Source organism: Dendrobates tinctorius, unplaced genomic scaffold (assembly GCF_039654945.1).
Source record: "Dendrobates tinctorius isolate UK_male_01 unplaced genomic scaffold, ASM3965494v1 ptg000158l, whole genome shotgun sequence".
Taxonomy (NCBI): domain Eukaryota; kingdom Metazoa; phylum Chordata; class Amphibia; order Anura; family Dendrobatidae; genus Dendrobates; species Dendrobates tinctorius.
The window spans coordinates 22,178,954-22,193,829 of record NW_027361825.1 but is presented as its reverse complement, the minus strand read 5'-3'; the positions used below and the strand labels follow the sequence as shown (position 1 = coordinate 22,193,829).

The 14,876-nt window shown below is 42.7% G+C and overlaps 1 protein-coding gene across 1 annotated transcript in view; it reads left to right on the top strand.

Moving 5' to 3' along the window:
• Positions 1 to 14,629, top strand: part of TSPAN15 (tetraspanin 15) — a 28,237-nt gene extending 13,608 nt beyond the window's left edge. The window contains exons 5-8 of the mRNA XM_073549097.1: positions 284 to 400; positions 797 to 844; positions 1,948 to 2,064; positions 10,883 to 14,629. Of these exons, the coding sequence (XP_073405198.1) occupies positions 284 to 400; positions 797 to 844; positions 1,948 to 2,064; positions 10,883 to 11,053 (453 nt within the window). The 3' untranslated portion in view covers positions 11,054 to 14,629. The remainder of the gene's footprint in view (positions 1 to 283; positions 401 to 796; positions 845 to 1,947; positions 2,065 to 10,882) is intronic.
• The last annotated feature ends 247 nt before the right edge of the window (positions 14,630 to 14,876 follow it).

The following is a 14,876-nucleotide window of genomic DNA, read 5'->3' as shown; positions in this document are numbered from 1 at the left end:
ACCGCACACAGCAGGGGCACATGTATAAGATTATCTCAGCACAAGAACATTTTAATTACACACCTCCAATTGTGGAAGTTTTTATTATTCCAAGATCTATTGACTAAAATCAACTTTTGTTCACAGTAAAATCCCTTTAGCTCCATTGAATTAAATGGGCCTGTGCGGCAATAACTGTGGGTAGGTATACCACTATTTTTGAAAAGGGGGATAAAAAAAAGAGGGTAGTAGGTACATAGATGATGTATGATTATTTTAATGACACAAAATCTTTGGTTTCTAGTTCAAGTGTTGTGGCGCAGCAGAGTATACAGACTGGGAAAAGAATGAGTATCACTCTTGCTCCGCTCCCGGGCCTCTTGCATGCGGCGTGCCTTATACATGTTGTATCACCAACAAGGTAATGATATAATAACTGTGACCAGACCTTTCTGGTATGAATGACTATTCTGCGGTGGGGATGAATCTGCATGCAGGCACCCAATACTAGCATGTCTAATTTTTGGTTTTTGCTTGTCTCTCTATGGCTCAAGCAAAGCCTACGTGGGATAGTATGTGATCAGAAAAGTTTGCCTACTTGCTTCCAGAAAAAGCGCCACCCCTGGGCCATGGGCTGTGACTAGTTTTGCACTTTTTCTTTTTTTGTCTTGTTTATACAACTTAATTGTTTTCTGTCTGGCTCTTTTATTCAACTTCCACAAAACAAAAATCTGAAACTGTGGCATCCTGTCTAACAACATTGCATATTGCAGCAGTTTGGTACAAGTCCCAATCACTACTTTATTCCTTCTTGCAGACAGTATTGATGAATACATTGTGCGGTTACCAAGCCATGAAGCTAAACGTATGTACTTGATGAGAGCATTGCTTTACTTTTATATACTATTGTCTTGCATCTTAAGGGTTGTCCTTTTTTTTTTTTTTTTTTTTTTTTTGGGATATTTTTAGTTATTTTTTTACTTAAATTGGGGATAAAATTTTCTTAATTGGGTTTCAATACACATTTTGCAGAGTCTTCTATAGCCTCCGTGTTTCCTGGCCTAGGATGAGTTGACGGAGAATCAATCAGGCAGCCCGGTTTGGCGGGGAGTTTGTAACTCTTTCTACCCATCTTTCTCTGAAGTCCTGTGTGGTTTATGGTCCTAAATAAACTTCAATGTTGACTGTGCAGAGAAACAGTGAACCTGTGAAAATCTAAGGCTAAGTGCACGCCGATTTTTCCGCGCAGAATTGAAGAAATCCGCAGGTCAAATGACCTGCATTTTTCCTGCGGATTTCTTCCTTTTTTCTTGCGGTTTTCCCCTGCGGATTTGGAGAATGGAGCACGTTGAAAACCGCACAAAAGAAGTGACATGCTGCATATTTTGAACCACAAGAAAACCGCGGGGAAAAATCTGCAGCGTCTGCACAGCGCTTTTTTTTTTTTTTTCCTATTGATTAACAAGCTACTGTACATCACAATGCGGATATGCAGCGTTTCTGCGTGGTAAAATCCGCTGCGGATCCGCTGGAAATCTGCATAGTGTGCACATGGCCGAAGGGTACAAAATTTTTAATGAAGCTTAATTACCAAAAATATTTTTTTGTCACAAATGCATGCATTTAAATGATGTCCCTGAAGGTGGACCTTGTCTTCATTCTCAATATTAATGAAAGGCATTTTTTTACCTCTTTAATGCTAACTAGGAAGACTTTCATACTCTAACATTGTATGGGCAATGTCAATCACATGGGTCCTATTTATTATCATTGCATTTGCAGCTTTTTCTTTTTCCTTTTTTTTTCTTTTGTGCAATGGATTTTGGTATAATAACAATATTTTTCTGAGGCCACATTGTCAATCTCTTGTTTTTAGCTCTGGACTAATTGTTTTTTTCTTCCCTTTTTTTTACTATTACTGCTGTCATGTATGTTCTTTTGACACCATGTCATCCCTCTCCTCTTCAGAGACAAGCAGCTCAGGAGTTTATCCACGTCAGAGGCTGCACGAATGCTGTCATTATCTGGTTCTTGGATAATTACACAATCATGGCCGGAGCATTGCTGGGTATCCTACTCCCACAGGTCAGTATGAACATGAACAGCCAAGTGGCCGTCTCGTCTTATAGACGGCGGGACCCAATAGGGGAACCCTTCTCTGACCTACGCTGAAATGGGGCATATGGTCTGCAATTCTTGTGGCGATATCCATTTGTCAGTGCTCTTTGGTTAAATGCCTTAGTACCAAATCTATATTGAGGACAGTTTTACGCTTAAGGGGGTTGTCCATTACTTTAAGGTTGGGTTCACTATGTCGAATATTTGGAGTGAATATTCAGCACATGAAATCTGAATCTTGAAGCAGGGGGGGGGGGCAGCAGAATCCATCTTGAAACTGGACTTCTTTTTAATATTTTACACATTAATTTCATTGAGGATTCTACTTCTCTAGGTTAAACTCACTGACTTGGCATTGTTTTACTGCGTTTTTCTTGCTTGTTTTTTTTATGCGAAGAAGTGCATAAAAAATGCAGAAAATGTGTGCAAATTTTTGCTGCAGAAATGCTAGGGACCTCTGATTAGATGCAAGGGCTTAAAATTTGCACCAAATACACAACGTATCGACCTGGCATAGAAATCAACCTTAATGGACCCAGGGTAGTGTAAGAAATATTTTACCAAACTGGTGCCACCTCTCCACATTCTGTATTGTAGTGAGTCACCGATGCAGTAGGTGAATATAGTCTTTTGTTTTTTAATTCTTACACCATCTATAGATTCATTAAGGCTAACTTTTTTAAAGTAGTTGACATCCCCTTTAATCACTTAATCACTGTATAATGCACAGTTTATAGTTAACGGACCGCAATGTGCAGACTGCCCACGGGTCTCCTAACCCAAACTCGACAGCCTCATATACAGGTGCTTCTCACAAAATTAGAATATTATCGAAAAGTTAATTTATTTCAGTTCTTCAATACAAAAAGTGAAACTCATATTATATAAAGTCATTACAAACAGAGTGATCTATTTCAAGTGTTTATTTCTGTTAATGTTGATGATTGTGGCTTACAGCCAATGAAAACTTTATAACACCAGCTTAAAAAATGATTTTAAAATCCGAAATGGTGGCTTACTTAAATGTATGTTCAGTAAATACACTCAATACTTGGTCAGGGCTCCTTTTGCATCAATTACTGCATCATTGCAGCGTGGCATGGAGGCGATCAGCCTGTGGCACTGCTGAGGTGTTATGGAAGCCCAGGTTGCTTTGATAGGTATTTGTGTGGTATTTCCTGATGAAGAAGTCATTAGGACTTTGAAATGCATTGAGTAAACCACCATTCTCTATATGAAACATATCCATATTAACCCCTTCATCTATCTAGAGTATGGTCAATAGCTGACCCATGGATCTGCTGCAGCGGATATTGGTACACGCTACAACAATAGTTTCATCTGGTGAGTATAATCCATTTTTTATCTCGCTGCACATCGGATAAGACCCTATTTGTGCTGATCTCTCCAAACAGTTTCTTCAGTAGGTTGCTTTGATGGCAGCCTTCAGCTTGTCTGTATTGTTGGGTCTGGTGTCTCTCATCTTCCTCTTGACAATACCCCATAGATTCTCTATGGGGTTAAGGTCAGGCGAGTTTGCTGGCCAATCAAGCACAGTGATACTGTTTGTAAACCAGGTATTGGTACTTTTGGCAGTGTGGACAGGTGCCAAGTCCTGCTGGAGAATGACATTTCCATCTCCAAAAAGCTTGTCGGCAGATGGAAGCATGAAGTGCTCTAAAATTTCATGGTAGACGGCTGCACTGACTTTGGTCTTAATAAAACACAGTGTACCTGCACCATCAGACCATCAGCTGCAGCCCTGGACACCTGATTATCGGGAGCGCTCCAGGTATCCGGGTTCCCGCTGCAGCTTCTCTGGTACGCGCTATAGCTTGCCGAATAAGGAGGGAGCCGAAGATAATCGCTCATGTCTAGTCATGAGTGGCTCCTAGTCTAGTCATGAGTTCATTCCTTGTGAATCTCCCCAAAATTTTTGAATGGCATTTTCTTAACAATCCTTTCAAGGCTGCGGTTATCCCAGTTGCTTGTGCACTTTTCTCTACCACACTTTTTCCTTTCACTGAACTTTCTGTTAATATGGTTGGATACCGCACTCTGAACAGCCAGCTTCTTTAGCAATGAACTTTTGTGGCTTACCCTCCTTGTGTAGTGTGTCAATGACTGCCTTCTGGATATCTGTCAAGTCAGCAGTCTTCCCCATGATGGTGGAGCCTACTAAAACAGACAAAGGGACCTTTGTAAACATTTAAGAAGCCTTTGTATGTGTTTTTTGTTAATTCTAATAATGACTTTTGGGTTTTCATTGGCTGTAAGCCATAATCATCAACATTAACAGAAATAAACACGTGAAATAGATCACTCTGTTTGTAATGACTTTATATAATATGAGTTTCACTTTTTTGTATTGAAGAACTGAAATAAATTATCTTTGTGATGATATTCTAATTTAGTGAGAAGCGCCTGAATGTCGGAGTCTGGACTGGAGATAATTCTTCTTACTGCAAAGAGTGATAAGTGTATACAGGCTTTGATTACAAGAACTTAATAATTCACTGTCAGCAGGTGGAGATCTTGCAAATGGTGAAAAATGTAAGCTGTTGCATAACTCTTAATACAATTTGTTTTTCTCTCTCACTCATGACAGCACCACGGAGAGAGGGGATCCGCCCTTCAGGGACAGGAACCTACAGATGAAAGGGTGGTACCTCTCCACTGCCCCCCCAGTTGGGTTCCTGTCCCTGACGGGTGACCTACAGTTCAGTGGTACCTGAAATGAAGATCCGGGGCCGACCTGTCCAGGCACTGGCAGCGGGGAGGCCCCTGTCACGGCAGGTGTGGTGCCCGAAGCCGCCACCACTGGGGACGATGGGTCTGCAGGGTGAGCGGGAGGGAGGATGGAGCCGTCACTCCAGATAGGGGGCTGGGGGCTAGCAGAGGTGTAACAAGATGGCCGCTGCCCCGGAAATAGATGATGCTTTCCGGGTCCCAAAGTCTGCGCTCCCCGGGAGCGCGGTACAGCATGGGAGGAAGTGACGTCACACGCCAAGAAATTCAAAAATGGGAACCTGAATATGCTCCTGGCTGGTAGCGTCCTGTGCATAATGGAGGATAGCGACCAGCAGCAGGAGCAGCAGCGGCAGCAGCAGCACCACCGGCAGAAGGACCGGGACAGGCGAGACACCCGATCCAGTAGTCACTCCTCGCAGCAGAGCAGATCCGCTGCAAGGTGCAAATTGCTGTCAGGAGATCATCCTATACAGGACCTGATTCCACCTCCCGAACCGGTACCTGCAACAGCGTCCATCTGGTGAGTGGTCATCGAGATTGTTCACCATTTTAATAGGCTTCTTTTCGCTTATTAGGGAAAGAAGAAGGGGAAAAGGAAGGACAGGGAATGCCCCTCTTGTAACAGAGCCTTACCAGAATCATGGGATAAGAAGCTCTGTGAATCTTGTATACAAGAAGTGCTCTGCGAGGAAACCCCGGATTTCGCCTCTCATCTTAGAGCTGTAATTAGATCAGAGGTTCAGAGTGCCCTTGCATCCCTAAAACAGGGGGATAAAGTAAAAAAGGACACCTTAGTGGGTTCCCAATCAGATCCCACCACATCTGGGGAAGTTAACTCAGATACATCGGACTCCTTCTCCTCGTCCTCAGACAAGGAAAGGGGGGGCGTCATCGTTTTCCCCTAGACGAGGTAGACACGCTAGTGAAAGCTGTGAGGTCTACCATGGGGGTGTCGGACCCTCGTCCTGATAGGTCGGTTCAGGACATAATGTTCGGGGGACTGGGCCAAAAGAAACGCAGGGTGTTTCCGCTAAATGAGAACGTACAGGGCTTGATCAAAAAAGAATGGAAGAAGCCGGACAGGAAGAACTTCACGGTCCATCCCCTTAAGAGGAAATATTCCTTCGATGATGAGGCGTACACATCTTGGAACAAGGCCCCGAAAAAGTTTGCCCTCCCCTTTGAGGACATGGGTACTCTTAAGGACCCCATAGATAAAAAGGCTGACACCTTCCTCAAGGGGGCTTGGGAATCAACAGGAGGAAACCTTAGACCGGCCATAGCGGCAACATGTACCTCCAGAGTCCTAATGATATGGGTTGATCAACTCGAGAAACAACTGAGGGAGTGCACACCGAGAGATAAGATTCTAGAATCTATCCCAGTGATAAGGGGAGCTGCATCCTTTTTGGCAGACTTATCGGCTGACTCAGTCCGTTTAACATCCAAGGAAAGCGGCAGCCAGGAGAGCATTACGGGACTTACAAACTAAAATGAAATTGTGCTCAATCCCATGCGAAGGAAAATTCTTATTCGGAGAGACACTGGATGATATCTTCCAAAAAGCGGGGGATAAGAAAAAGGGCTTTCCGAACCTGGGACCTGTGGCGTTTAAACGGTCCTTTCAGAACAAAAAGTTTTTTAATAAAAGGCCATCAAGGGAACAGATGGGATGAGGGGAGAAAGAGGGATAGAGGTTTCCTCTTCGGCAGATCTTCACGGGACAAAAAAACCCTTTAAGTGACAGTTCGCCCGGGGTGGAGAGGGGGAAGATTAACCCTTTTCCTTCCGGCCTGGAGGAAAATCTCAAACAGCTCTTGGATATTAAATCTGATCGAGTTGGGCCTGAGGATAGACTTTCTCTCCCACCTCAAAAATATGTGGTAACTCCACTAAGATCCTCTACATGAGAGCAAAAAGCTCTAGAATGCGAGGTCCTAAGTCTAGTGAAGAAAGCAGTCCTCCAGGAGGTTCCCCCGCAGGAGGTGGGCAAAGGGTTCTACTCCCCGCTTTTTCTAGTGTCCAAACTGGACGGCACATAGCGAACAATTATAAATTTACGGAAACTAAACGAGTACGTCAAAAATTCAAAATGGAATCAGTCAAATCCACCATCAAAATCCTGTTCGCGAACTGCTTCATGACAGTATTAGTATGCGTCGCTGAGATCTATCACGTCCCCATTCACAAAGACTCTTGGAAATGCCTCAGACTAGCAGTTTCCATAGAGGACGAGATAAGGGAATTCCAATACAGAGCCCTGCCTTTCGGAATATCTATCGCCCCACCCGTATTCACAAAATTAGTAGCAGAGATGATGACCCACCTAAGGGAGCAGGACATCCTAATAATTCCATACTTGGACGATTTCTTAATAGCAAGCGACTCGGACCAAAACTGCAAACAGAGGGACAAAATGATGGACACTCTACAGAACCTCGGCTGGCTTCTAAACCTAAAAAAAATCAAGGTTGGAGCCCAGCAAAATGCAGGAGTTCCTAGGGCTCACGTTGGACTCAAACAAGGAAGAGTGTCTCCTCCCAAACTGCAAAAGAGAAAAAATTGCGCAGATAGTGGCGAGCAATACAGAACCCCTCCATGACGCTAAGAAAAGCAATGTCACTGCTGGGTTCCCTTTCCGCCTGCTTACCGGTAGTCCAGTGGGCACAACTACATACAAGGGATCTCCAATGGGATACATTAGCAAGTCAATTCGTATTAAAGGGTCACTTAGAGAGTCACATAACCCTAGATTCAAAAACTATTCATTCCCTAGCCTGGTGGGAAAATACCGACAACCTATCCAAGGGGATCCCCTGGGTAACAAAGATATCACGCATAATCACCACGGATGCCAGTCCCATGGGATGGGGAGCACACATGGACAGCAGGGTGGCTATGGGGAAATGGGGAGGTCAGGAACTAGAAGCCTCCTCAAACCAGAAGGAACTTTGGGCAGTAGTTTATGCACTATCACACTTCCTACCTTCGCTACGGGGTCATCACGTCCGCATATTCTCGGACAACCAAGTGACGGTGGCCTATATAAATCATAAGGGGGAAACAAGGTCCTGAGCCCTAATGGATACCTCCTCCAAAATCCTCAGTCTGGCAGAGGAAAATCTGCTATCCCTCTCCGCATTACATATTCGGGGGATAGAGAACCAAAAAGCAGACTTTCTGCACTCAATTGCGGCAGGGAGAATGGGTTCTAAAGTAGTCCATTTTTAGGCAGACTGTAAAGATGTGGGGAACTCCAGAAATAAATCTGTTCGCTGACTTCAAAAACAAAAAAGTGGAAGCATTCTGTTCTCTAGACCCCAGGGGGAGTCTAGAGTTCTGCTGTAAAAGAAAAGTCAAAGATGCTATAGGATTTTTACAGGATGAAAATGATGAAATGGTAAGACAGGATGTTGAGAAGGCCGAACTTTTAAATTCCTATTTCCCTTTACTCCTCTTTGGTCAGACCTCATCTGGAATATTGTGTCCAGTTTTGGGCACCACATTTTAAAAAAGACATCAACAAACTGGAGCAAGTTCAGAAAAGAGCAACCAGAATGGTGAACGGTCTGCAAACCCTGTCTTATGAGGAAAGGTTGCAGGATCTGGGATTGTTTAGTTTGCAAAAGAGAAGACTGAGAGGAGACTTAATAGCTGTCTACAAATATCTAAAGGGCTGTCACATTGTAGAAGGATCAACTTTATTCTCATTTGCACAAGGAAAGACTAGAAGCAATGGGATGAAACTGAATGGGAGGAGACACAGAATAGATATTAGAAAAAACTTTTTGACAGAGTGATCAATGAGTGGAACAAACTGCCACGAGAAGTGGTGAGTTCTCCTTCAATGGAAGTCTTCAAACAGAGCCTGGACAGACATCTGACTGGGATGATTTAGCGAATCCTGCTTTGAGCAGGGGGTTGGACCAGATGGCCCAGGAGGTCCCTTCCATCTCTACGATTCTATGAGTCCTCAGGCCCTGGACGCCTTTATGTTTCCATGGACACAGAACCTGACATATGCCTTTCCCCCGATTATTCTCATTCCTGCAGTCATAATTAAAGTCAGAGGACAAAACGAGAATGATGTTAATAGCCCCTTTTTGGCCAAAATGAACTTGGTTCTCCTGGCTGAGGATGCTATCGATCACCGACCCTTGGATCCTACCGAATCTCCCAGTTTTACTATCTCAGGGACCGGTATCGCACCCTCGGGCAGTGAACCTTCATTTAACAGCATGGAAATTGAAAGGACACTGTTGAGGGAAAGGGGTTTTCGGAGAACCTAATTACTACACTACTTAAAAGTAGGAAACCGGTAACGACAAAAGCTTATGGGAAAACCTGGAAAAAGTTCCTGTCCACCTTCGGGGTAAGAGTTCCAGGTTGCTAAAATTCTCGCATTTTTACAGAAAGGCCTAGAACAAGGTCTAGCAGTCAGTACATTAAAAGTATAGTTGGCGGCTTTATGCGCCCTATATAACCATGATGTGGCAGGTAACCCGTGGATAGCACGATTCATTAAAGCTGCAGCTAGGTCTAGGCCGATAATTAGTCAAAGATTACCATCGTGATATCTGAATTTGGTGCTGTCTGCGCTAACAGGCTCCCCATTTGAACCTATTGAGTCAACCCCTCTAAAAATATTATCATTAAAAACTATTCTACTGGTAGCACTAACATCGGCCTGTAGGGTGAGCGATATTCAGGCTCTATCTGCGGTACCACTATTCACAAAATTTCTGGAAGATAGTCATCCTAAAGCCTGACTCAGCCTACTTATCTAAAGTAGCATCGCATTTCCATGGGTCCCATTTCCATAGGTCCCAAGAAGTAGTCCTTCCTTCTGCCCAAATCCTAGGAATAGGGGAGAAGAGAAATTTCACACCCTAGAAGTGAAGAGATACCTAGTTCAATACCTAGAGACCACCAAGGGGTGTAGAAAGGAAGGCTCTCTTTGTGTGTTTCCAGGGGCCCAGGAAAAGGGACTCAAAGCATCCAAGAGTACCCTGGCAAGGTGGATAAGGGATGCGATTGCCCTGGCCTATTCTTCCAGCGGGAATACCATCCCGGGAGGATTGAGAGCCCATTCCACAAGAGCAATGGCGACCTCATGGGCTGAGAGATCTGAGGTATTGATAGAACAGATCTGTAAGGCGGCCACCTGGTCATCACCTTCAACCTTTTTCAAGCACCATCGGTTAGATTTAGCCTCTATGTCTGACTTGACCTTCGAGAGAAGGGTCCTTCTAGCGGTGTTTCCTCCCTAAATTACCAGTCTCTGTAATTCTTTCTGTGGTGCTGTCATGAGTGAGAGAGAAAAACGTAGTTACTTACCAATAACTGTGTTTCTCGGTACCCATGACAGCACCCGCTTATTCCCCCCCCCCCCCCCGTCACGTGTGCAGTGGGCACGTTTTACGGTTCGTAGAATGTTTTCGTTTAGGCGCGGTGTTCTTTGATAATAAGCAATATTATAATGTTATATAATTCTGTTGTTTAACTAACCTCGAGGCCCTCTGATGCTCTGTAACCAACTTGGGGCGGAGGAGAAGTACCACCCTTTTATCTGTAGGTTCCTGTCCCTGAAGGGCGGATCCCCTCTCTCCGTGGTGCTGTCATGGGTTCCGAGAAACACAGTTATCGGTAAGTAACTACGTTTTGTTTTTTTATTTAGATCTGGCAAACTTCTTAAGGATTTTAATTTTCTAATACATGTTATCAATTCAGCTTGGCAAGAGTTTTTTTTTGTTTCTACAAAAAAGATGTCCTTTTTACTTTGGGGATAAGCACTTTTATATCCATACTATTATTGCATATGCCAAAAAGTGCTGTTTAAAGGAGCCATCAACATTGCCTAAGTCATCCTCTTGGCAAGTATTGTGGATGTTCCCTAACAGGACAGGTGGCACGTGACCGGGTGCCATGACAGTTGTCCCCTTTATTGAGAGCATTTGACCTTGTAACTTTCTTTTTCCACATACAATATATTGTATCCTTGCATCTTTACATTGATACTTTACTTTTCTTCTAGTTCCTTGGAGTCCTCCTGTCAATTCTTTATGTGACCCGGGTAGAAGATATGATAAGGGACTGGAACAGTTCTGCTGATGTTCTCCTGGAGGGTGAGACCACAAAACCAGAGATTGAGTTCTCCACTGTGGGTTGTTGCCGGTGCTATCCAGGCCAGGAATCGACAGCCTGAGCGTCTTCATCTCGCATTAATTGCCATGCTAACAGACACTAAATATTAATCCCCAAGAGCTTACCTGGAACATTGGAGGTGATGGACTCTGCTGCATGTTCTGCTATGGCTGACTGGTGATGTTCAGGACCATATTGTGACTGGTAAAGCACATTACTGTATTGGTTCTCAATGTTAAGGACTTTCTGGATGTGTCCTCCAAGCAGTACTCATCTCAGTTACGTACGGCAAATGGAAACTTTGCCGTGAATATACTGCGCTCTATGGTTTCCAGGCGAATTACCTAAAATTCAGTGGCAAGAACAATATCAACTCATGTGGAGATTGCTCCATAAATTTTCAACATTAATCTGCATTTTATGTTCTCCATTTGGGAAGAAAAAGGGAAAATTTCACCCACGGTATTCCGAGATCTTGCAGAATGGAATCCCTTTTCATTTAAAAAGTACCCCAAAGATGAGCAGATCACAGGGTATACCAGTGCTGGTATTCCAAGTGATCGACTGTGATCTGCTGGGAATCACAAGTGTTCAATTATCCAACAGCACTTCTAGAGGTGAAACAAAGTACTACATGGAGCACATTGAAATCAATAATCAATAGGATGTCATTTAAATGCACGGACATATGAAGTCCTCCAGAGAGAGTGACCAAACTAGAGAAGTCCTAATATTCTAATGGGGTTCCCAACAAGACTAAATGGTTATTTGAAATGCGCACATAATCTAAGAAACTACTGTACTAATTTGGGCCCCAAAAGCTGGTCCATGTGCACATAGGTTGTCAATGAAAGCAATTTTCTTAATAGCAGCGACCCCCTAATACCTCTTCTGGGGGACTAGATGGTGATGGGCATTTATTAGAAGGAATGAGTATCTCTTATACTTGTTCCAATATATATAATTATATATTTTTTATAAAAGTCTGAACCCTTCTTTATAAGTAACTCTGTGTGCACTGTGCATTGTAACCCATCGACGTGGACGGCACATAACCAGATGTATTTTTGCTTTGGCAGAATGGTGACTTATTTTCAGACTTTAATCATATTATGATATACTTATGGTGCTATAATCCTGAAACCTCACAAAAATGCAGGGATTTTGTTGTAAAATTGACATTTTGTATGTTTTGTCTCCCGTCGTGTTTACATACAGAATTTATAACTTTGCGACTAGACTAACTGGTCTGTGCTCAGGTGTAATGTGCCAATAACCATACTATTATTTTATTTTTTTTAAGTATTTCTACGGCTTACACAAAGCTCATTTGACAAGAAATTAACTGAAAATTTGCACAGCCCACAAAATGGCTGCCTTGATTGTTTTAATATGTACTATGGCCTATAAGATGGCAGCCGAGCTGCAAATACTAATGTATTGGTATACCGTGCCCTTACAACTATTTGTTCAACTATCTGTTCCATTTGTGCAAAATGGACACCTGTACTGCATGTAGGAATGACTTTCTGTAGCTGAGCTATTCTCCATATTGATTTCTACTCCTAATGTGTAACATAAAGGGGGTCTGTTGCCATATTTTTAGGTTTGCCATCTCTGTTAGCCAGAGCCTCTGCTTTTTAGGTGCCCGATTTATTAAAGGGTCTGTCAGCTGAAGGACATCCTTTTTACATAAAGTAATATATTACTTTTATCTTACAGCAAATCCAGCAAGGGCCATGAACCAACACTGGTTGCTATAGACAACAGCTCCCTTTTCTGTCACCAGTAGCTGCCATACTTGAGGCAGCCCTCTGGCCCAGGCTTTTCCTCATATCAACCACTATTAGTAGCCTGTGAATTTAAAAGAAATTATATTTTCTGGGTCTGAATCCAAGGCCTCAATTAGCAAAGTAGGCCTTGTCGCCTGCAGCAGCCAAGCACTACATAAGCTCTTACTCGTTGCTATGGACAACTTCTTGGGCACAAAATGGCTGCCATCAGTAATTGTTTACTTGTATGGCAGAAATATCATACGTCTAACAAAATACCTGTAGTAAGTAATTTAGGAATATATACCAGGTCTTTAATACTTGTACATAATTCAGCCTAATATTTAGAGATTTATTTATGTTTTGGGATTTATTAGGCCTCCATGGACATAACAAAGTCCCTGTATGGAAGAACATGGAGTCTCCCATGTCTGTACGCTGCCATATTTTGACTATTTTTTTTATAAGACTAGTACTATTAAGGGCAGGTGTAGACGAGCCTATTTTCTTGTCATCTGAGACAATCAGATCAATTATGCTAAGTGCACTCTTATCAAAGTATGAGCCAATTTTCTCAGATGTGGAGAAGATAGACATTTTTCTTTCTATATCGTCTCCATTGTGTTAGTCGGTGGAAATCGAACTGCACTCAGATGTCATCAAAGTGCAGTCCCATGGTTTCCACAGACCCAATGACCGGCATGGCCGAATGCAATCTGAATACCAGATGAAACTCAGGAATGCAGCAATTTTTTTTTTCTCAGACATATTCACGGCCTCATAGAATATAATTGGTTTGATACGATCCTATGTTTTGTCATATCGCACTCAGACCGAAAACACGGTCATCTGCACCTGTCCTTAAGACAGGTAGGTAAAGTTAGAGGTCCTGTTGGAGATTTTGCATTGGGGCCCTGCTGGCTCTGTGCCTAATTCACACACAAAAAATAAGAATGTTTTTGTTTCTGCAAATGTTTAATATTTAGCCCCATCTGTCAACATAATAAATTGTTGCACCAATATGGTGTGTAAATGAACAAAAAAAAAAAATACTGGGCTCAGATAAAAAGGCAAAAACTAATAGAATAGCATTTTTAAAAATTGCAGTTTATATCAATAGGTGGAAAACCACTGTACAGCAAAACATGGAAACGATGCTTTAGACCAGGGGTCTTTAAAAGGGTGGTCCGGATATATCATACCCTTAGGATAGGTTATCAGTATCGTAAGCATGGATAAACCCTTTAACCTATGGGTTTTGTGACTGTGTACAACTCCCAGCAACGCGGCTCATACTCTTAGGGGGCAGATAGACGGACTTAATTCTTGTGCAAGGATCGCATTGCAATCCTTGGACTGGCCATCGACACTCCTGACCTGAGCGTGTCATGCTCAGGCCAGGAGAGGTGCTGAGCTAGTCCGTGCACTGCAATGCGATCCTCGCACAAGAAATACAGGTGTCTGTCTGCACTCTTACTCATCACTACTACTTTTGAAGGTTTCGCAAAGGTTACCATCATTTTTGCAGTAAATATTAGTCCAGCATATGGTGAAATCCCATTATAACTCAACAAGGGTCGGTCAGGTATGTTTCGGGTTTATTGACCAACACACCATCATGGTTTCTATTGCGAACATTAGCTTTGACGCAGATGTGAACAGAGCCGTAGACACCCTATACTGGGAGGTAGCAGGTTAATAGTGTGCATTTCAATAAGAGTATTGCTATTATGGCACTGTATTAGGCCAGTGTGTTGGCATATGGAAATGTGTATATGTAAAATATATTTTTTTGGTTTAATGAGCTTTAACATTGAAATATTTTAATAAATATGATTTATGATTAATAAACATTATGTATGGTACATGGTGTATTCTAATTGCTTAAGATTCATTGTATGGGGTGTACACAGATTTACAATTGTCAGCATTGAGATTGGAAACCGAGAAAGAAAACTGATAAGAATTACGGAAATCACGGGATGGATGGACGTTACTGATCTGCAAATCGTGAAAAATATGGAAACAAAAATTTGCAAAACATCTCGCTTTATTCAGTATGGTGTATGAATGAACGCCACATGCATGGCTTGGCTGCTATCAATGAGATTA